Source organism: Xyrauchen texanus, chromosome 37 (assembly GCF_025860055.1).
Source record: "Xyrauchen texanus isolate HMW12.3.18 chromosome 37, RBS_HiC_50CHRs, whole genome shotgun sequence".
Classification (NCBI taxonomy): domain Eukaryota; kingdom Metazoa; phylum Chordata; class Actinopteri; order Cypriniformes; family Catostomidae; genus Xyrauchen; species Xyrauchen texanus.
The window spans coordinates 27997716-28019436 of record NC_068312.1 but is presented as its reverse complement, the minus strand read 5'-3'; the positions used below and the strand labels follow the sequence as shown (position 1 = coordinate 28019436).

The 21721-nt window shown below is 41.8% G+C and overlaps 1 protein-coding gene across 1 annotated transcript in view; it reads right to left on the bottom strand.

The window, feature by feature from the left end:
* LOC127630414 (semaphorin-6B-like) overlaps positions 1–21721 on the bottom strand; it is a 160998-nt gene that overhangs the window by 54217 nt on the left and 85060 nt on the right. Inside the window, exons 4-6 of the mRNA XM_052107884.1 lie at positions 17001–17061; positions 16829–16891; positions 6918–7016 (exon numbers count right to left, since the gene is read on the bottom strand). Coding sequence (XP_051963844.1) covers positions 6918–7016; positions 16829–16891; positions 17001–17061 — 223 coding nt within the window. The remainder of the gene's footprint in view (positions 1–6917; positions 7017–16828; positions 16892–17000; positions 17062–21721) is intronic.

Below are 21721 nucleotides of genomic sequence, written 5' to 3'. Positions count from 1 at the left end.
CTTAGGCCTGTATATAGTTAATGGTAGGCTCAGAGGGGACTCTTTAGGCAGATTCACGTACTCGTCAGCTCTTGGTTCTAGTGTAGCAGACTATGCAATCACTGACATGGACCCCTCCACTATCAGTGCATTCACTGTCAGACAGCAATCGCCGCTTTCAGACCACAACCAAATAAATGTGTTCTTCAAATTATCAGGTCAAATTAGTGACACAAAAAGGGAACCCAGTAATCTGTATAAAGTACATCCTACTTACAGATGGGCCCCAGACAGTGGAGACAAATTCATCATGGTATTGATCTCACATGATCTGATAAACGACATATCGATATATGACCAAAACCAATATGTCCGTACTAGAGATGGTGTAAACAGGGCCACTGAGGAAATTAAAATGATACATACAATTAGAAACAAAAAACAAACATGTATTGTGGTATAGGTGGCAAAATATATGATCTGATTAAATCAATATATTAGAAAAACAGGTGTGCTGTTAAAATATGAGACAAACAAACTGAATTCCTCCCCCAGAGAAGAGGTGTCCGTCAGGGTTGCAATTTAAGTCCAACTTTATTTAATGTATATATAAATGAACTTGCTGTTCAGTTGGATCAATGTGCTTATCATCCTCTCCCCCTCCTAGATGGAGAGGTGAAGTATCTGCTTTATGCTGACGAACCTGTTCTACTGTCTCCTACTGAACAAGGACTAGAGCTACAGCTGGACAGTCCTAGAAATACTGTCAAAACTGGGCTCTAGCAGTAAACATGAAGAAAACTAATGTCATGATTTTTCAAAAATGGCCCAAGTGTCACGAAAACAAATACCAATTTACTATGAATAATCATATAATTGAACATAGCATGAGTTATACCTACCTTAGCATAACAATAACAGCATCAGGGAGTTTCAGCATGGCAGTGAATGCACTAAAAGAAAAAGCTTGAAGAGCCCTAAAAGCAATTAAGAGAACATTTTATAATCTCCAAATTCCAATTAAAATCTGGCTGAAAATATTTGATAGTGTCATCCAGCCTATTGCGCTGTATGGTAGTGAAGTATGGGGTCCACTCAGTCATCATGGCTATACACGTTGGGACAAACACCCAACAGAATCTTTACATGCAGAATTCTGCAGATACATCTTACATGTACACAGAAATACACCAACAAATGCATGTAGAGCAGAATTAGGCAGATACAGACTGATAATTAGCATTCAAAAGAGAGCACTTAAATTCTTCTTTCACCTTAAATCCAGCCCCCGAGACACCCTTCAATCCAAAGTCCCCTACATCAGTTGGTGCTGAGACTAATCGTCCCCCCTCAAACACACTTTGACCAGTCTCACATCAACACTGTTCTCCAAACACCAATCAGAGTAAACCAAATTATAACGCAATGCAAATAAACCTATTTGGAACATTGGAAAGAAGAAACTAAAAGCCAAAGTAGATTAGAATGTTATCTGGCCCTAAACAGAGAGTAAGAGTTGGCAAAATATCTCTTTATTGTCAGAGATAGAAAACAGAGACAGACCCTACCCAAATACAGGCTCAGTGACCACACATTGGCAATTGAAACAGGAAGACACAAAAAATCATGGCAACCAAAAGAAAACAGAATATGTGCTCACTGTTGGACAGGTGAGGTCGAGACAGAAATGCACTTCCTCCTAAAATGTGAAACATTCAGAGAAATAAGGAATGTTTACCTAAACAAGTTTAACTCTGAAACTTCAGACTTTAAAACCTAAATGGAAGTGGTATTAGGGAGGCTAGCAGGGGGTGCTCACCCTACGGTCTGTGTGGGTCCTAATGCCCCAGTATAGTGACGGGGGCACTATACTGTAAAAAGGCACTGTCCTTCGGATGAGATGTTAAACCGAGGTCCTGACTCTCTGTGATTAAAAATCCCAAGTGTGTGGTGGGCGTTCAGGCGCACTATGGCTGCCGTCGCATCATCTCTATGCTATGTAAAGCGCTATATAAATGTAAGGAATTATTATTATTAAATTACCTCTCAAAATTACAAATACTCATGTACTAGGAGAAAGAGACAGGGCACATCTTGCTGCCCAATATGTATCAACATGCCACAACCTGAGGGACAGTGAAAGATCTGGATAAACACACACACACACACACACACACACACACACACACACACACACACACACACACACACACATGTGATGTGATATGGTCAAATAAATAATAATAATAATAATTTATATATTGCTGTTATTTATATATTACTAATAATTATATTATATACTGTCCAAGTTATTGGACGAAATGTATTTTCATTTTACTTTATTTATTCTATATGATGCTTTGGCAACATTGTTTTTGAAACTTTCATGCCAATAAAGCCCATTTAATTGAATTGAATTGAATTGAGAGAGATGGTTTAGAGTAAAACTAACAAAAGCAGAGCTAGAATAACATATGCATGAAATATAATTTAAAAAACACCCACAGGTGTTTATAGTACAATTACAGTTCAAGCTGAAAGAAATAATGAATTACTCTCAGACCATTAAAACAAACTATAAATAAACCTGTGCACGCTCTCTCTCTCTCTCTCTCTCTCTCTCTCTCTCTCACTCCATCCTCTTATGTCTCTAGAGAGCCTCTCAAACTCTTGACAGGTGTAATGTTGCATTACAGGTATGCAATAATTATTTTCATTACTCAGATAAGCAACAGTGTGTTTAAAACCTGACAGACTGAATCCTGCAGACTTTTGCTTACACAAACTTTTATCTGTTTAATTCCCTTGATAGTTTCTCGATGTACACACATATCTGTCTGTTTGTGTGTGTGTGTTTTGCCCTGAAAGAGTCAAGCTACAGAACACTGTGAATCCAGCAGAGTGAATGAATAGTAATTACATGTTTTTCTCTTTCATCCAGCGGGTTGTGTATCATTAGTGTGATTGGTTTAGAAGGGGCGGATCTGATATGCGATGCATATGCAGCGGTGCTCAGGCGCAATGTTTATGGATGGGGTATTGAAGTAGATGCTACAGATGGAACTGTAGTGCTAAGACCCTCCATTAATGTGACTCACATACGCTCTGGGCGATAAAGTCACCGGCCAGATGGCTGGAAGGCAACACACACACACACACACACACACACACACACACACACACACACACACACACACACACACACACACACACACACACACACACACACACACACACACACACACACACACACAGTCTTGGATTCAAACAGCGTGCCCGTTGAGTGGCATTACCATTCTCTTAGAATAAACAACCACATACAGAAAACCACATCAGAGTCTGATTAATGACAGCTCTCTGCTCTTGAGGCCAAACAGCTTGACACTTTTAGGGGTATTGACAGGCAGGCAGGTGGAGAAATATAGTAAAAACAAACAGCAGGACAATTTTTTTCTGCCTCAGATTTTTGGAGAGATTCCCAACGAGGTCATATATGTTTTGTGACTTGTAAAGTGGTATTTAACGTGACATTGCATGACGTTAATGTGAAGTAGAGCACAAAAGGTATGATTTCAAAGTTTTTGAGCAAAAAACAACAAAAAAGGTGAAAGGAATTAAATCTGCGTGAGAAATGGGAAACCATTTACAATAATGTTCTATTCTGCAGCTAAAATATAATCCGACTCTTGATGGATATACTGTAACGTCAGCTTCTACAGCAAAACATTTAGGTGTTATATTTGATAGAAATCAATCTGTATTCTTCCACCTCAGAATATTGTGACACATGCTATCTGTTTCTGATGCCGAACAACTAATTCATGCGTTCATGACCTCAAGACTGGGTTATTGTAATGCATTACTATGTGGATGTCCTGCAGTTTTAATAAATTAACTTGAGTTAGTTCAAAATGCAGCAGTGAGAGTGCTAACTAGAACCTAGAAATATGATTACTTATGCATTTCCTCAGTTAATTTGGGATGACTTCAAGGACTTTAACACTAAAACTTAGTGTTAGTTATAGTTCTTACAAAAACATTTTGTTTAATGATTGACTCACAACACTTATTTAGTTTACTAATTTTAACCACTAATAGTACTAAACATTAATAACTAATATTGGCATTGTTTTTATTCATTTTCTGTTATAGCTTAAATTCATATAGAGCTGCTATGAAACAATGCCTGTTGTGAAAAGTGCTCTACAAATAAATTTGACTTGACTTATTAGGTAACATTAGTTAGAGCATTTGGTATCATGAACTAACAATGAATAAAACTATTTTACAGAATTGATTAATCTTGATTAATGTTAATTTATCAAAATACACGATTATTCATTATTTGTTCATGTTAGTTCATGATGCACTACCTATTGATGATGCAAGCAAATTTTTATGTAACTTAAAAAAAAACTACATTATGTATAAATAACATTAACCAAGATTAAGTATGTGGAGCGGAGGGGGGCGGGGCCGGGCTAGAATCTCGCGAGGGATAAAGGCGGCCGGTGACGGCGGTTCGAGAGAGAGAGAATTACGGGCATGTCCGTGTGTGTTTATGTTTGTGTGTTTTTGTTTTGAGTTTAATTAAATATTATTTATATTGACAAGCCGGTTCTCGCCTCCTCCTTGCCCATCTTAACCCCTTTACATTGGTGTCGAAACCCGGGAAGGAGGAGGGATGCCCGTCACAGAGTCCTCGACACTGCCGTCCACCCGGTGAGCGCCGCTGCCATCTGCCGGGTGACAGAGTAGCCTGACCGCCTGGATGTGGGGAACGGCCGCCGCTGGATTCCCCGATCGCCTGGAGTGGTAGGGCCGCTGCCAGGGGTGGAGGAATATCCCCAGGTGCCTCCAGAAAAGCGGAGGGGTTCTGTCCGCTGGGGGTTGGAGGTTTGACTCTGGTTCGCCCGGAGAGGAGCGGCTGTTGTCCGCCGGAGAGTGTGGAGGAGTGTTCGAGGACCACGCGACGGTACATCAGAGAACCGGTGAGTGAGCTACTTCTCTCTCTCCTCTCTCTCTGTCGCACCGTGTTGGCCTTTTCCCTCGCCTATTTTTTTGTTGTTGTTGTTGTTTTTTTCCCCTCCTGTCTCCTCCCAGGTCGAGGAAGGCGGGGATGACCTGATGGGGCGCAAAGCATGCCCCTCCCCAGGGAAAGAGGGGAGGGGGGGTGTATGTCATGCCGGTGGCACCCCGGCTTGAGGTAATGTGGGGAGGAGTGTGGAGTGGAGGGGGGCGGGGCCAGGCTAGAATCTCGCACGGCCAGTCCCGAATCGGCCTGATGGGGCGCGCGAGGGATAAAGGCGGCCCGTGACGAAGGTTTGAGAGAGAGAGTATTGCGGGCATGTCCGTGTGTGTTTTATGTTTGTGTGTTTTTGTTTTGAGTTTAATTAAATATTATTTATATTGACGGTTCTCGTCTCCTCCTTGCCCATCTTAACCTCTTTACAAAGTAAAAGTACTATTCATTGTCAGTTCAAGTTAATTTTTACATGAAATTCTTTTAACTAATGTAACCTTATTGTAAAGTGTTATCGAGAAATGTAATGGACTGCATAAAATAAATTGGGTGTGGGAAAAATTGTAGCTAGGAACTAGATTTTTACAATTTCGAAAGAAAATGTGAGTTGTGATTGTCCACTATGGGCATTGTGGGCAAGGACGTTGCTATGCATTTGTAAAGGTGTTCTTAGTCATTTTAGCATGTTGCTATGCCAGCCTAATCTCATAAACATTACGTGACTGTGGCAAAATTTTTGCAAAGCACCATTACGTGGTTCATGTAGTTTCCTAGTGAAATGTCCAGTGGGGGGGGCGCCAAAAGCAAGTGATATGGTATCGTAATCAGTCAATGTTTTGAAGTACGTTTGAAGTAAGTTTGGAGCAGAAGAAATAAAAATAAACCTTGTGGAAATTGTCAGCTTTACGCTAAGCTAAAATGTTATTTCTATCCATTTTACACATGTTACCAGGCACGATCATATTTGAAAAAATCCACCAGTGCTGAAGAACTAATCCAAAGTATTTAGAATACATTCCTGACCTTAAGTAATCTAAAGGAATATGTTACAAATGACATTTTACAGCATTTATTCTGTAATCTTTTTTGGAATACATTTAAAAAGTAACTCTCCTAACCATGGTGGCTGCTAGGAGGTTGCACACTAGGTTATATCAAAAGAGCCTTCCATTAAGTTTCTGTGATATTTTGGTCTCACTAGATACTGTATGACTTGGGTCCCACTTACAATTTATAGTACTGCATCATTCATGTCAGTAGCACAAACAAGGGAGGATGAGCTAGCATCAGGGATTTAAGTCAAGTCAAATAATTTTTGTTAGTACAGTGCTTTCACAATACACATCGTTTAAAAGCAGCTTTACAGAAAACCATACTGTACTGTCTTAAATGTATAAAAGCCCCAAGTGAACAGTTTAATAAAAAAATCATGCCTTAATGTCTTTAAGCCCCCAGTAAGCAAGCCAAAGGTGACTGTGGCAAGGAAACAATCCACAAGATGTTTAGTTAGTGGAAAGAAAAAAATCTTGAGAAGAACCAGTCAATCTACTGTGGTCTGTTGGGGGAGCCTGTCATCCTTTGGCTTTACATCACAAACATACGCCAATTTTATTTGCCCATATTTGTTAGCTATCTAATATATGTAATACATATCATATATTAATTGAATAGATTAAGTGAAAAAAGTTTAGTAAGCAATGTTTAAAACTGTAATGGTCATTATTGAAGCGTAAGATTATTGGTTAGTTGTCAAGAACAAATTTAGAACAAATGTGAGTTGTCTTAGCAAGTACCACTACAGTTATAGAGCCAAGGTATTGTGGCAATAACAGGCCAGAGAGATGGTGATTATCCATCAGAATATATGTTTGTGTCTGTAATATATGCAAGTTTGTTTCTTGTTTGCAGTACTCACTGTATAATTGGCACACAATGGATTAAAGGCGTTGGTCCCACAGATAAACAATCCTCCCTGCCGGCTGAGCAGAACCTTCATATAGTTATGGCACTCATCCTAAAAAAACACACAAAGAAACAGAAAGTGTGCAATGTGTCACCTAAATCAAATTCCTTATAATAATTTACCCTTAGAATGACATCACGATTTCCAGCACTTTTCAATTTTATTCCAAGGATTGTTTGCATCTGTACAAACAATTCACTTGGCAACCCAGTGGCACACCAGAGTGAGTCATTCAGCTAAACCGCGCTTCAATTGAATGCACATGTTTGAGCTCTGCACCTGTGACTGGCTTTGAGAGACGTGAAAGAGAGACGCTTTATGTCAGGCCCCCTGTGTGCTACCCCCACCCCTCCCACCCCCCCCCCCACTGGTGTACCCTGTGTGCCCGCCAGCATAGCACCATTTGATGGGCAGCAACCTGTGGGCAATGAGGCTACATGATCACAGCAATCTGTTATCGAATGGAGAGAGTGAGTGAGGACGTGTGGAAGGAGCCGGAGCCTTATTTTTCAGAGAAGAGGTGTGAGAGAGAGAGAGAGAGAGAGAGAGAGAGAGAGAGAGAGAGAGAGAGAGAGAGAGAGAGTCAGTGTTACCTTAGTAATTTATACATTTTTGTTAAAAGTGCTGATTGTTCATTTCGAATTTTACTCTGCACTGTTATTTTATTTTAGGCAGATAATACATATATTTAATAGTAACACAATGTTTGCCCATTTATTTTGGCCCTTTTCATTAATAGAGACATTGAGAGTGGAGACAGGAAACAGGAAACGGGAGAAGAGTGGGATTGTAAAATATCATGAGCAAAAAATTTCACAAAGCCAGATTTGAAATTGGATCGTCCAAACCTAAGCACCACCACGCAAAATGTCAAATCACTCCATCAAAGCCAAGTTTTTGACATCAAATGGCTTCACCAGACTATTGGGTTGCAAATAAAAAAATATGTTTTATTGATGTATAATTTTGATTACTGTAATTTTGTATTATGTTCTATTACTTGTGCACTCCATTTGCACATTGCTCTTGTTATTTAACTTTATTTAACTTATTTTTGCAATATAATGCTATGGCAATACAAATTAACAAATTTTGCCATGCCAGTAAAGCACACTTAATTTAAAATTGAACAAGATAGTGAGAAGGCGAAAGGAAGCCACACAGGGAAAGAGAGATTCAGGGGAAAAAAAGAGTGAAAGTGGTCAAATGAGCGAGTTGGATAGGGGGAGGTGTAAAGAATGAAGAACTCCAAACACAGTGACTGACGACAGATCACAAACTAACTGCATAACAACTGATAATGGCACATTAAATCATTTAAAACGTCAGCACACAATGCACTTCTGTATGCTTACTGGCACATTTATGAGTGTCTCTGTAAGACAGATGCATTTCTTATCATAATGGCATAATGTGTAGGTGGTAGGAGGGTTGCAATGCAGATGTATCCTGTTTGCGTCAGCGGTATTTGTGTGTTTTCGTCTACGTAGGAGTCCCGTTCACATAGGTCCTACAACTCTACTCATAAAACTGATCTGAATAAAGCATCTCTCCATTCTCCAAGCACCACACATATGTGAGTTCTTGGCAAGGCTCCTGTCCTGCTAAGCAGTAAAGCACATCTCTCAGATAAACAACGGCCCTCTCATCCTCCTCCAAACCTTCAATCACCATCACCTGGGCTTTCCATTTTCATTTTATATTTTTAAAGAGGCATGATTCATTTACACACTATTCATTAGTCCATAAAGGGTTCTCTCTCTCCTCACCATCAACTGTCTCTCTGACTCTTCTGATCTGCTCTTTACTATGGCCTTCTTTCCTCATGACCTTTCCTTTCCCACTACCAGTCCAATTATCCCTTTATCCATTCTCTCTGTTTTATTCTTATAATTTACTGTTCTCTCTTAGCATTTCTGTTCTATACAGTACCTCTGTTCGATCTCCACAGTCACCACCATTGTGTCCATGAACAAGGCACTTAACTCCATGTTGCTCCAGAGGGATTGTCCCTGTAATAAGTGCACTGTAAGTCGCTTTGGATAAAAGCATCTGCCAAATGCATAAATGTAAATGTCTGTACTGGTCTCTGCATTGGACCCTGTCCTCTCTCTATATTTCAAGTCAAGTCTGATTTTATTTGTACAGTGCATTTCACAGTATGTATTGTTTCAGCAGCTTAGTGCTTCACAAACCCCCTGAAAAGAAATATTCTGGGTTCAATACAAGTAAAATTCAATTGACAGCATTTGAACGTACGGTTCATGACACAAAAATTAATTTCTATTTGTCCTTCCTTTTCTTAAAAAAAAAAAAAAAAAGCAAAAATCTGCGTTACAGTGAATCAATTACAAAGTAAATGATGGGCCAATCCGTAAACATTGATTGTTAAAATAATTTTAGTGTGATGAAATCAACTACTAACCTTTTCTGTGTAAAGTTATGGACAATTTTACAACTTTGTTGCCATTACGACATAACACCCTAAGTTCTAAAATAACTGTGAAAACAAAGATTCAGACAACTTTACAGCTCATATATTAGTTTTAACAGAAGAACTAATGTGTGCTTTTATAAAATTATAAGATTAAAATGCCTTCCTTTAAACCCTACAAAAATTGGCCAGATTGATTTCCATTGTCAGTGCTTCACAGTAACCTTTTTTTTAAAGAAATGAGGCACAAGTCAATTATTTATTTATTTATTTTTTTTTTTTTGTGGTAATCCACATTATTCCACAATTGCTGTCAATTGAATATTCAGGATCATAAACCCTGAATATTCCTTTAAGGCAAGTCAGTTACTCAATGCCCATCTTGGACATTTTCTATGCAGGCAATTGGCATAGAAGTACAGCTCCAATCTTTTTGAATGAGGAGAGAAACTGAAATCTCCAAAACTGCTTGTCAATACTGCATTTCAGTAACATATTTCAAATCAGAATTAAAACTTCATATAAATGGTCTCGTACTTTTCTTTCGAAATGTCTTTTTTCATCTAAAAAAAAAAAAAGCTATAAAAATGTTATTTTTCAGGCTGGCCCACTTAATGTGCATGCAATTTTTAAAACTTTCCCTCCTATAGCTGCCATTTTGAGAATTACGATTTCTCCCATGAAGTTTTCTGCAAATGGCCTGTCTTCTCCTCCTTATAATGTCTCTGGAGCCCCCAGTGAGCAAGCCAAAGGCTACTGAGGCAAGGAAAACACTCCCTAAATAAAATCCTCTCCTCTCCTCTCCTTGTCTTTCTTTTTGTATCTGTATGCCATGTTTATTCAGATTACACAGCCCTGACTATGATGGCAAATTCTCACTTTTAGTGACAAAGTACTAAAGTATTTATGCCGAGGGCCCAGATAAGTTACTGCCTTAGCTTGTGTGTGCGTCTGTGTGTGAGACTCTCTAAATGGGCGTTGTCTCCATAACAGATGTTTTTCTCTAACAGATGCTGACCTGAACAAGTGCATTCCTCCTCTCTCTCTGTCTCTCTCTTTCTCACTCTCTCTCGCTCTGCTGAGCCTCCAGACATGATGTTGATACCACCACCGCACATCTGTTGATAATACTCCCTACATTCCATTATCACAGGTGTCTTTATATCTAAACACATTCCTTTATAGTTCTGTCTTACAAATACACCATAAACCATCGACTTCAGTCAGTCAACGGTGCCTTACACAGCCCGATCAACTTACTTATAATGCACGTAAGGGTTGGACTGGCCTTTGGGAAACACAGGGATGTTTCATGATGGGACAGTGGAGCTGTCGAAACCAAATTTATAAACTATGGATTTCAAGGGAGAAAAAGTTCAGATATTGTCAGGCAAGCCAATTGGACAACTGAGAGGAAAGTCTGATATTTCAAGTGATCTCTGCTACATGAACTACACTACATCAGCCAAATTCTTTGGAGGAAATAGACTTGATTTTATCACTGAAGTCTAGAACTATTCTCCATTCTAGGACTATTGCTTATAGAGAAACTGGTTTGAATTGTCTAAGATTCGTATGAGCGTTATAATATATATATATATATAAATTCCATTGTTTATAAGTAGTCCCTTATGTATATACAGGCCTATTTTATATTTAAGTGTTTACCTTTTTTGTAATATTTTGATATATTATTTGTAATTTAACATAGCTTCTAATGTGAAGTTAATGTAAAGTTGTTGAAATAAATGCAGTATGACACACATATTGAATTACATGACATCAAAATACATGTGTAGCATGCAATAATTTGCATAATATGTGTGTTATATTATAGTTTGGGCTTATCCTCCATGATAATCTGTTGTGATGGGTTCATATATGTTGGCTGTTCATTAGTCCCAGTCCATCTATGCTGAACATTATACTGCTCAGTTCACCTGTGAGAGGAGCAGAGGGTAATCTCATCCCACTGCGGTCCCCTTAACCACTTCACACACTCTGTTCTCCATGAGCAAAGGGTCAAATTTACAGTAACTCTCAACAGTTTCCATTACATGCTCAACTGAGATTGTTTCTCAAAAATGCAGCTGAGCTTTGCCTTGATTTCAAGGAGAGGGAGAAAGAGTGAAAGAAAGTTGTCAGAGCGCTCCCTTTTACTCTCTCTCTCTCTTTCTCCTGTGGCAATATTGTCATCAATAGATTTATATTTTTGTAATTGTCCAGACAGCAGCCTCTGTCAGACAGGGACCACATTAACAGCAAGGGCAAAATTAGCACAAATCTGCCAGAAATCACTCGAGTGTGGTTTGTGTGTGTTTGTGGTTGTTTAGGTTGTGTGTATTAGCAAGCAAAGGGATACATGGAGAAAGAGAGAGAGAGATAGCGTAAAAGAGAGGAGAAAATTATTAGGATTTTGTGCATGTGAGAGAGAGAGATTGTCTGTTTGTGTTTTAGCTCTTCCTCAGCATTCTCTAGGGCTACTCCTCACCCCTCCTGAGCTCCTCTGACTCTCACTGACACACTTTGACACTGATGGCTGGTGAACACACTATGGGCTACCATCAACACTGAGAGCAGGCTGGTGCATAACTAAAGCAATCATGGTGCTTAAGGATGCAGAAATGTGACTGAGAGACAGGATGTACTGTAATGAGGACTAGGGAATGAAACGAGTGCTAAAAAAAAGCGTGTTAGACCTGCACCATCTTAAATGGATCTCTCAGACAACAAACCTTAATTAACAAAACCAAACACAGGAGGAAGCATATTTGATTAACCGGTCACTAAAAAAAAAAAAAAAAATTAGCACTTAACCGGTCACTAAAAAAAAAAAAAAAAAAAAAAAATATTTACATTTCTTGTTGCACTTAAAGGGGTCATGACATGAGAAACCAAATTTGCCTTGATCTTTTGGTATATAAGAGGTCTTTGTATCATTAAAACGTCCTGCAAGTTTAATATTTTAAGACGTCCTCCCCATTCTAAACGAATCATTTATTTAATCAAGCTCAAAATACAGCTCGTTCTGGATTCATGGTTAGAAGTGACGTGTCGGTTAGAAGTGACGTACCAGCGTTTGCATATGACCACCTCCAGCACAAGATAACTACGCTTTAAGCGCAAGACAACTACGCTCATTTCGTATCGCCGTGCGCCTCACAAGTGTTCAGTCGATGGACAGCGAGCTCTGCAATTTCATTCATTATGAATAATCACAGTGTTTTTACTTAGTTTACTTGCATTTGTTCTGGCTGGGGGCGTCAATATTTGATACATAGGCACTGACGTTAGCCAATCATAACAGTGGGCGTTAACACTGAAGTCTTAAATGGAAAACGCCCCCAAAACAGACTGTTTGAATCAGAGGATGAGAAACAGGGTGGGAAAAGGTCATAAATCACTAGATTTTAAAAGTTTTTCTTAAAAAAAATATATTAATACTATAATTGCACCTAAGGGAACATAATAATACAATAAAAAAACCATGTCATGACCCCTTTAAATCTGTTTGGTGTACTATTCTGATGATAGTAAAACTTTGTAATATGGCACTTTTTGTACCACTGTCTCCCTAAGATGATTCGCTGATGTTCTTCCTCTTTTGTAAGTCGCTTTGGATAAAAGCGTCTGCCAAATGAATAAATGTAAATGTAAATGATTAAACCAAAAGCAAAGTGTGTGATTATAGATTCAGAATTCAGATTCTGAATAATTATTTTAGGGTGCTTTCACACTGGCAGTTCTGTTAGAAACAGAGCACGGTTCGCATGAAAAATTGATAATGTGAAAGCTGTCATGCGGACCTGGGAGCGCACCACGGTACGGAACCGGAGACTACCTGTAGGAGGTGGTTTGAGTTCGGTTGCAATGGAACTGTAGCGCGACTAACACTTTTGGTGCGCACCCGTGTTCAAATGACGTCAAAGTTCAGTTTGTTTGGGTGGTGTGATCGCTGCTTTCCGAACTCCATGAACCACACCTGAGTCCGCTTGAAATGGTGGTCTGGGGTATGGTTCATGTGAACTCCAGTACAGTTCGCTGCTAATATGAACGCAATCGTACCAAATCATGGAAGTGAACCGCTACTGATGATTGCCGATCGCAATTATTATGGTATGCATTTATCATATCTGTTTGTGTCCAAATAAACCCCCTTCAGAGAGCAGCTCACATTCTTCACATCTCTTGCAACGCATCCGTGGGCTCACGGCAGACAAACACTAATATTCTTCACATCATTGCACAGTCAATGCATCCGTGGGAGACAAACACATGTGTCGTTCTGGGCATGTACATTTTTAGTGGTAAATCCAAAGAGATTTTAACTTGAATAAAACAGCTGAGCTGATGTCTTCTCGAGTAGTTACCTAGATACAGTGGTAAACATCTGCCGCTTGTACTCACGTTGATGACGTAATTGGACCGCGGTTTGGACCAAAATTATATAATGCCAACTCGTGTTCGGTCCAAGCAATCGAACCATGTATGAATGCACCCTTAGATTCTGAATTCTGAATTCAGATTCAGAATCATTCTTTTTCCATTCACAAATTAAGATTCACAAGGGGGCTTTCACACTGTGCATGTTTGCTTTGGTCCGATTCCGATTGCGATTGTTCCTGTTGCCCCCCACAGCGTTGATCTGGTTTCATACCCACTTGATTATATCGAATCCCGGTCCATTTGCGTTCATCTTACATCATCACAAACATGCATGGTGAATACAACGTGACTCATCATACTTAGTTTTTTTTGGTGCCATTATGCACAGAAGAGTGAACGTCAACTGCGTATATGTGCGCTTCATGCCGTAACTCATCAGATGTCCAGGGGAAGGCAGCTTGCTGCTGCTTGCAACAGCGTTTCTTTGAGGAGACAGCTGATTGCAAGGAATTCATGTGCATCTTTGTTTACACTGCACTCATACTCACGCTCATGTCCAAGGTGAAGTTATCGCCACTGTCATCTCCTATTAAACCCTATATTTATAACCTCTAATAGTATTTAAATATAGTATTTATAAGGTGGATAGATAGATAGATAGATAGATAGATAGATAGATAGATAGATAGATAGATAGATAGATAGATAGATAGATAGATAGATAGATAGATAGATAGATAGATAGATAGATAGATAGATAGATAGACAGACAGTATTTATAGTGTTGATTGTACTTGTATGTCATTGTGGTGTCATTAATTTTTTGGGACTTTCAGGAATCCTTTCTGGATCCTCGTGTGTTGTCGAAACTAATGATGTCATCATCGGCTTAAACGCATGTGCAGGCTACTTTACTTCCTGAACGAGTGCGCACCTGAGTCCGAGTTGCTTTCACCTTCACGTGAATCGCGCTATAGTTCCATTGCTACCGAATTCAGACCACCTCCTACAGGTAGTCTCGGGTTTGGTACAAGTGGTCCGTTTCTGCATATAGTGGCACCGTTTTCAGGCCCTGAATCAGACTAAATGCTGTCAATCATAATGTAAATTGTCTCAAAAATAGGTATCAAGTTTATTTTCTGTATGCACTTGGTTGCTTTGCATTAAACTATGTGTGTTACGTGTGAATCTAGGTGCCTTTGACACTTGCAGTGAGAGAATATGCTGCATCTGCATTCATCAGAGATTCAAAATGGCCTCCTGCAGCTCCAGATGAAGGGGGCAGAGATGGTGAGATTGAATTTTCCTCCCAATTACAGCCAAGTGGCCTCTTAGGTCAGCCTAGCAGAAACATTTAATTACCAAAACCAATTACCCCAGTGGCGAATGTATCACTGTGAGAAACGCATGGACTCACACAGGAGGACAAGAGGACGATGTGAATGTGTGTGCACACTGTGTATGCAGGTGTGTGTATGTGTGAATCAGTGTCCACTCAGTGTGAGATCTTGGGCTGTTTAATAGCTTGTCTTGTGTCTCGTTCATCTCTGCATGACCTCTCATGTTTGCAGACTTATTAATTCTTTCTTCTTTCCCTATCAAGCATAACCATATTTCTCTCTTTCCCTTCATCTCTCGCCCTTGTGTTTAGCTGACTCGCTCTTTACAGAAATGGTTCACCCATGTTCCAAACCGGTATGACTTCCTTTCTCACATGGAACACATAAGGGGATGTTTAACAGAATCTTCATGCTGCTCTTTGTCATACAATGAAAGTGAATGGGTACAATGAGACAATGAGTAAATTATGACATTAATTTTTAGGTAAACTATCCCTTTAACGTTTTTCTAATCCATTCTCTCTCTCTCTCTCTCTCTCTCTCTCTCTCTCTCTGACCCCTTCACTCCTCCCAACATGTTGGTCTCTCTCTCTTCTGTCCATCCCAAGAGCAGACAGGTGGGACAGAAGCTTGCTTTCTCTCTCTGTTCCTTTATATGTCTCATCTCATCTCACCTGTTCTCTCCACTGTGCTTTTGTCTTAATCTCTCTCACCCAGATTCAATGTCAGGTGTCACTTTCGGTGTTAAATAAGTTGTTTTTTTCTCTTTTTCTGTCTTTTCTAGCCTGAAGGGGATTAAGTCATCCCTCACTCTTCCCACACAGACAGCTTTCAATTAAAACTCCCCTTCACTCTCTTTTGAAGTCAAATGAAATAACCAAAATTTCAGAGACAGAAGCTGAAAGGGTATGTGAAAGGAAGCTATCTGCAGTGGTCATGCGTAGGCAGCTGTGGGGACCTCTGGCTGCTTTTGACACCCCTCTTAATTGTGGGAACACGGCATTAAAAAACTGATTTCTCGCAAATTCGTCCCAGGCTTCTCTTGTGATGAGACCATATAGTGTGTGCAGGTGCACAAGCAATGCAACACACATATAAAAGCTTTTAATATTTCATGAATAAATATCAAATAATGGAGTAAATAGACCTCTACAAGTCTACGGCTGTATACAATGTATATAGTGTCCAATGTAATATTTAGATGGTATTGAATAGAATGTGTATATGCCTCCTGATAGTTGCTGTAACTGTACGTATTGTTGCATGTTAAGTAGATTAAGTAGATTAAGTAGAAGTGTGATCAAGGTAAATTCCCAGTACCTCATACTGGTGAATTTTTAAGACTTTGTTTCTAAAAAGTTAAAAAGTCTGCTGTTGGCATGTACTTAGCTATAGTTTGGGGCAAACTGTTATTCAGTCCCAACTGTACAATTCTAGTTTAACTTATAATTATTTTATTGTCACATTATTTCAATAGTTTAATTGTTAATTGCAATATTATTTTTATTTTTTTATTTTTTTTGTCTATTGTTAATTTATTGCACCCCCCCCCCACCCCCTTATTGCTTCCTTTTTTGTAAACTTGTGGGAAATTAAAAAAAAAAAAGAGTTTGTAGTAATAAATATAAATAGTATTATATAAAACAATAGAACTCTATAGTATGTCCTCATTTAGATAGCCAGGTAAAAGTGTAATTGCTCACCTCATGCTTTCCCTTCATTCTACAGATTCTGATGTCATTTTTGTTGGATTCCCATGTTCTTTTCTGTAACAGAGATAGAGGAAAGTTCGGTAATAAGGGGACTTTTCATTCAAAGCACATAGGTTTGAAATGTGCATATGTGTGTGTGTGTGTGTTTCTGGTAAGCTCTCACCTTGCTGTAAAACATCTCTTCTCCCACCACGTTGTCCAGCTCCACACGGAAAAGGTCATCCCTGACACACAAAAACACAATGTAAGAAAGAGAGAGAGAGAGAGAGAGAGAGAGAGAGAGAGAGAGAGAGAGAGAGAGAGAGAGAGAGAGAGAGAGAGAGAGAGAGAAATCCTACAAACTCTTAAAGGGATAGTTCACCTAAAAAAATGAAAATCTGGCATAATTTTCTCACCCTCATGTTGTTCCAAACCCTAATGACTTTATTTCCTCAGTGGAACACAAAAGAAGATGATAGGTTGTTTGTTAGTTTCTGTCACCATTCACTTTCATTGCATCTTTTTATCCCCCATACTATGAAAATGTTGGGTGACTGAGGATGCCAGTCTGCCGAACATCTGAGTTCTCCAAAGAAAAAAAGGACATCATGAGGATCAGTTAATGATGACTATGTAAATGTGAACTATTGCCTCATTGCCAACATGGGGTCTGGTTGAACATGCTTTCCGTGTGTTAAGCGGTGATAAAGTTAGATTCAAAAGTCTGTGCCATTCAACTGGATGTGTTATTATTCTGGTAAGTTGCTAATAAATATATTGACTTTAACTTACTTGCTCAGCTATTTTCCCTTCTAACCGCTCCGCAAAGACAGTAGTTGAGTTAAAAGAGAAAACTCACTGTAGAAGTGGACAGTTCACAGTAATCTCGCTATAGCGCCCCTCGCAGCAATGTTGAGACTGCAATGCATAGTTGTTGTGTTAGGAATTGCAGTCTGATACACTTTAGAATGCAACGTTTGAAATAGAGCTTGCACAGCAAGATGTGACTGCATTCACAGCTTGCATGGAGCATGTTTCTGCCCAAACACTGCATGTATTCTAAGTTCTACATTTAAATCTCAAGCAAATTGCTATTGCATTCTTGTTACCTCATGAATTCACCCACATTCGCTGCCTCAGAGCAAACCCTCAGTAAAACGATTCATCACAGCTCGTCCTAAATAATCACGGTTCTTTGCATTATGATATGCCTGATTTCCCCTCAATAATTCATAACCCACCCCCACATTGCACGCATGTTGCGTGCAGTTTCCCATTGAAAACAACATCCAGGACAACCACTGTTCAGCTAAGTGTTACTTTAATAATTTTCCTATAACCTTGCAGCATCTATTAAAGTGTCTATTAATCTGATCTCTTTTAATCATAACACGATTGGTGTTATGGAGTAGGGTGGTTTATGCCTGCATATTGATCAAGGGCTAAGAGCTGTTGTGCGTGCGGCCGAACGAGAGTGCTGGAGGATTTAAAATGTCTCTCTCTTTCTCTTTTTCCTTCTGAGTGTTGTCATCTGTGAATCTGCCAAACTCACATGTTATTGCAGCAGTATTGATTTTATCTTTCATAGCCTTCCATCTGCATCACTACTCTGTGGAACTCATCAACAAAAATGTAGGCTGTATGTGAGTGGGCGAGTGCGTTTGTGAGTTCTCGAGGAGAGCTTGACGAGACTGACTATAAATTATTAAATTCCTCTCTATGTGGTGTGTTAAAATGAATCCCCCTTGGCTGTTCCCTCTTGGTGCAGGGCAGCCCTTAAGTGCCCTGGTTAAAATGATCATGCACTTACACAGTGATTGCCTTATTTAGAGAGCACAAAGTTTAAGCAGAATACAAGCATCCAAGTAGAGATTAAAAAGAAAGGTCTGTTTAGTGTTCTTCTGTACAGTCACATTCACATGAACATAAAAAACAGGCTTTATAGTACACAACATTACCAAACAATATATATGGTTTGGACAAGACTTGTAGACCATTGGCCAGAATAGAAAATGGTAAACTGCTGTTATTACAATACGACTGGTGCCAGTGGAAACTCTTAGCTTTATCAGTCTCTCTGTTTATGTTTTCTGTTCTGTATCTTTCTTTATCATGTAACCCCTTTTTATTTCATTAATGGTGTTTTTCAAAACCCTTTATCTTACATTTTAAACTTAACTGTGTAACTTGTTAAGTTTGGTTTGTGTTACAGTCATGAATGATTGCTCAAACCACGTAGCTTGTTGAGGAGAGGTTTACTATTACTTTTCTAAGTGATCAGAATTACACCTGGCAAATGAAAAAGGGCCATAAGAGCCCCAGGCCCCTCGGCACACACGGCACAATTTGGCCCTGTGTAACGTATGACCTTGTCCTGTTTTTCTGTTTCACCTTTGTCTTCCATTTTGATACTTTCGTCACTCCATAGTTTTCACTTTTGAACCTTCTGTACCTCCATAGTCTTGTTAGCCATCGTGTTCATTGTTCATTGTTCTCACCTGTCCTCGTTAGTTTCTCATTGGTTTCTGTTCATCACCTTATCATGTTATTTTGAGTTCTATTTGTTCATTGGTCCCTTCTTGTATTTATACCCTGCCTTTTCGTTCAGTCACTGTCGATCGTTGTTTGTTGTTATGAATGTTAGTTTATGTTGTAAGCCTGCTCTGTGTTTCCTGCCCTTGTGCTCTGTTCATGTTTATTTCCCCATCGCGGGTGTTCCTTTGTGTTTGTTTAATTAATAAATATACTGCGTTTGGATCCTCAACCTTGTCTCCCTCGTTGTCCCTGCTAATTCGTAACAGAACGATCGACCACACATGGATCCAGCAGCCTATTCAGCCAATTATCGGCTCCTTAGCCTCAAGCAGGGGGACCGCCCTTTGGAAGACCACATCCAGGACTTCCTTCCCCTGGCAAGCGTCTCTGACTTCCCGGAACCAATCCTGGTGAGCTTCTTCAGGGGCAATCTGAACGCCTCACTGAGGGAGCGGTTACCACCGGCAACGCACGAGTGGTCCCTCTGCAGCTTCATAGAGGTGACTTTGCGGGTCGGCGGATCGCCGTTAACCGTGGGCGTTGCTGAGGAGGACTTTACCTCACCACCCACAGGGGAGACCCTTCAGCCATCCCTGGCGCTCCCAGTCACACCAGCTCCACATGTCAGCGAGCAAACCCCCACACCAGCCACTTCCCCAGAACCCACACGGTCAACCTCATCTGCCCGGAGGAGGAGGAGAAGACGGGCTTCCGCCTCCCGGCCCACGCCTGCCCCGGTCTGTGAGCGAGCCAGAGCCTACGCATGTCACGGTGAGCGAGCCTGCGCCCACGCATGCCGCGGCCAACCAGCCAGAGCCTGATGCCTCAGACGTCAGTGAGCCAGCGCCGGTAGCCTCAAGCATCAATGAGCCAGTGCCTATAGCCTCGACCGTCCCTGAGCCAGTGCCTGTAGCCTCGACCGTCCCTGAGCCGGTGCCTGTAGCCTCGACCGTCCCTGAGCCGGCGCCTGAAGCCTCGACCATCCCTGAGCCGGCGCCTGAAGCCTCGACCGTCCCTGAGCCGGCGCCTGAAGCCTCGACCGTCCCTGAGCCAGCGCCTGAAGTCTCGACCGTCCCTGAGCCGGCGCCTGAAGCCTCGACCGTCCCTGAGCCGGCGCCTGAAGCCTCGACCGTCCCTGAGCCGGCGCCTGAAGCCTCGACCGTCCCTGAGCCGGCGCCTGAAGCCTCGACCGTCCAAGGGCCAGCGCCGGCAGCCGTGACCGTCCAAGAGCCAGTGCCGGCAGCCATGACCGTCCAAGAGCCAGTGCCGGCAGCCATGACCGTCCAAGAGCCAGTGCCGGCAGCCATGACCGTCCAAGAGCCAGTGCCTGAAGCCTCGACCGTCCCTGAGCCAGCACCTGAAGCCTCGACCGTCCAAGGGCCAGCGCCAGTAGCCGTGACCGTCCAAGAGCCAGTGCCGGCAGCCATGACAGTCCAAGAGCCAGTGCCAGTAGCCATGACCGTCCAAGAGCCAGCACCCCCCGAGCTTTCCAGAGCTCCGCCTTCCGAGCTTTCCAGAGCTCCGCCTTCCGAGCTTTCCAGAGCTCCGCCTTCCGGGCTTTCCAGAGCCCCACCTACCGAGTCTTCCAGGACTCCGCCCCTCAAGCCTCTCGAGCCTTCTAGGGCTTCACCCCTCAAGCCTCTCGAGCTTTCTAGAGCTCCTCCTCCCGAGCTTTCCAGAGCTCCGCCTTCCGAGCTTTCCAGAGCTCCGCCCTCCGAGCTTTCCAGAGCTCCGCCTCCCAAGCTTTCCAGAGCCCCTTCCCCCGAGCCTCCCAGGGTTCCACCTCCCAAGTCTCTCGAGCCTCCCTGGGCTCCACCCCTCGAGTCTCTCAAGTCTTCCACGGCTCCGCCTCCCGAGCCTCCTATGGCTCTGCTCCCAGAGACTCCAGAACCTTCTAGAGCTCCGCCTCCCGAGCCTCCTACAGCTCTGCCTCCAGAGACTCCCGAGCCTCCCTCGGCTCCGCCTCCTACGGCTCTACCCCCCGAGCCTCCTATGGCTCCGTCTCCAGAGCCTCCTATGGCTCTGCTGCCAGAGACTCCAGAACCTTCTAGAGCTCCGCCTCCCGAGCCTCCTACGGCGCCACCTTCCTCAGCTCCACCTCCTGAGCCTCCCTCGGCTTCACCTCCAGAGCCTTCCAGGCCTCCGCCTCTGGAGCCTCCTACGGCGCCACCTCCATCGGCCCCACCGCCAGAGCCTTCCAGGCCTCCGCCACTAGAGCCTCCTATGGCGCCACCTCCATCAGCTCCGCCTCCTGAGCTTCCAGAGCCTCCCTCAGCTCCGCCTCCTGAGCCTCCAGAGCCTCCCTCAGCTCCGCCTCCTGAGCCTCCCTCAGCTCCGCCTCCTGAGCCTCCCTCAGCTCCGCCTCCTGAG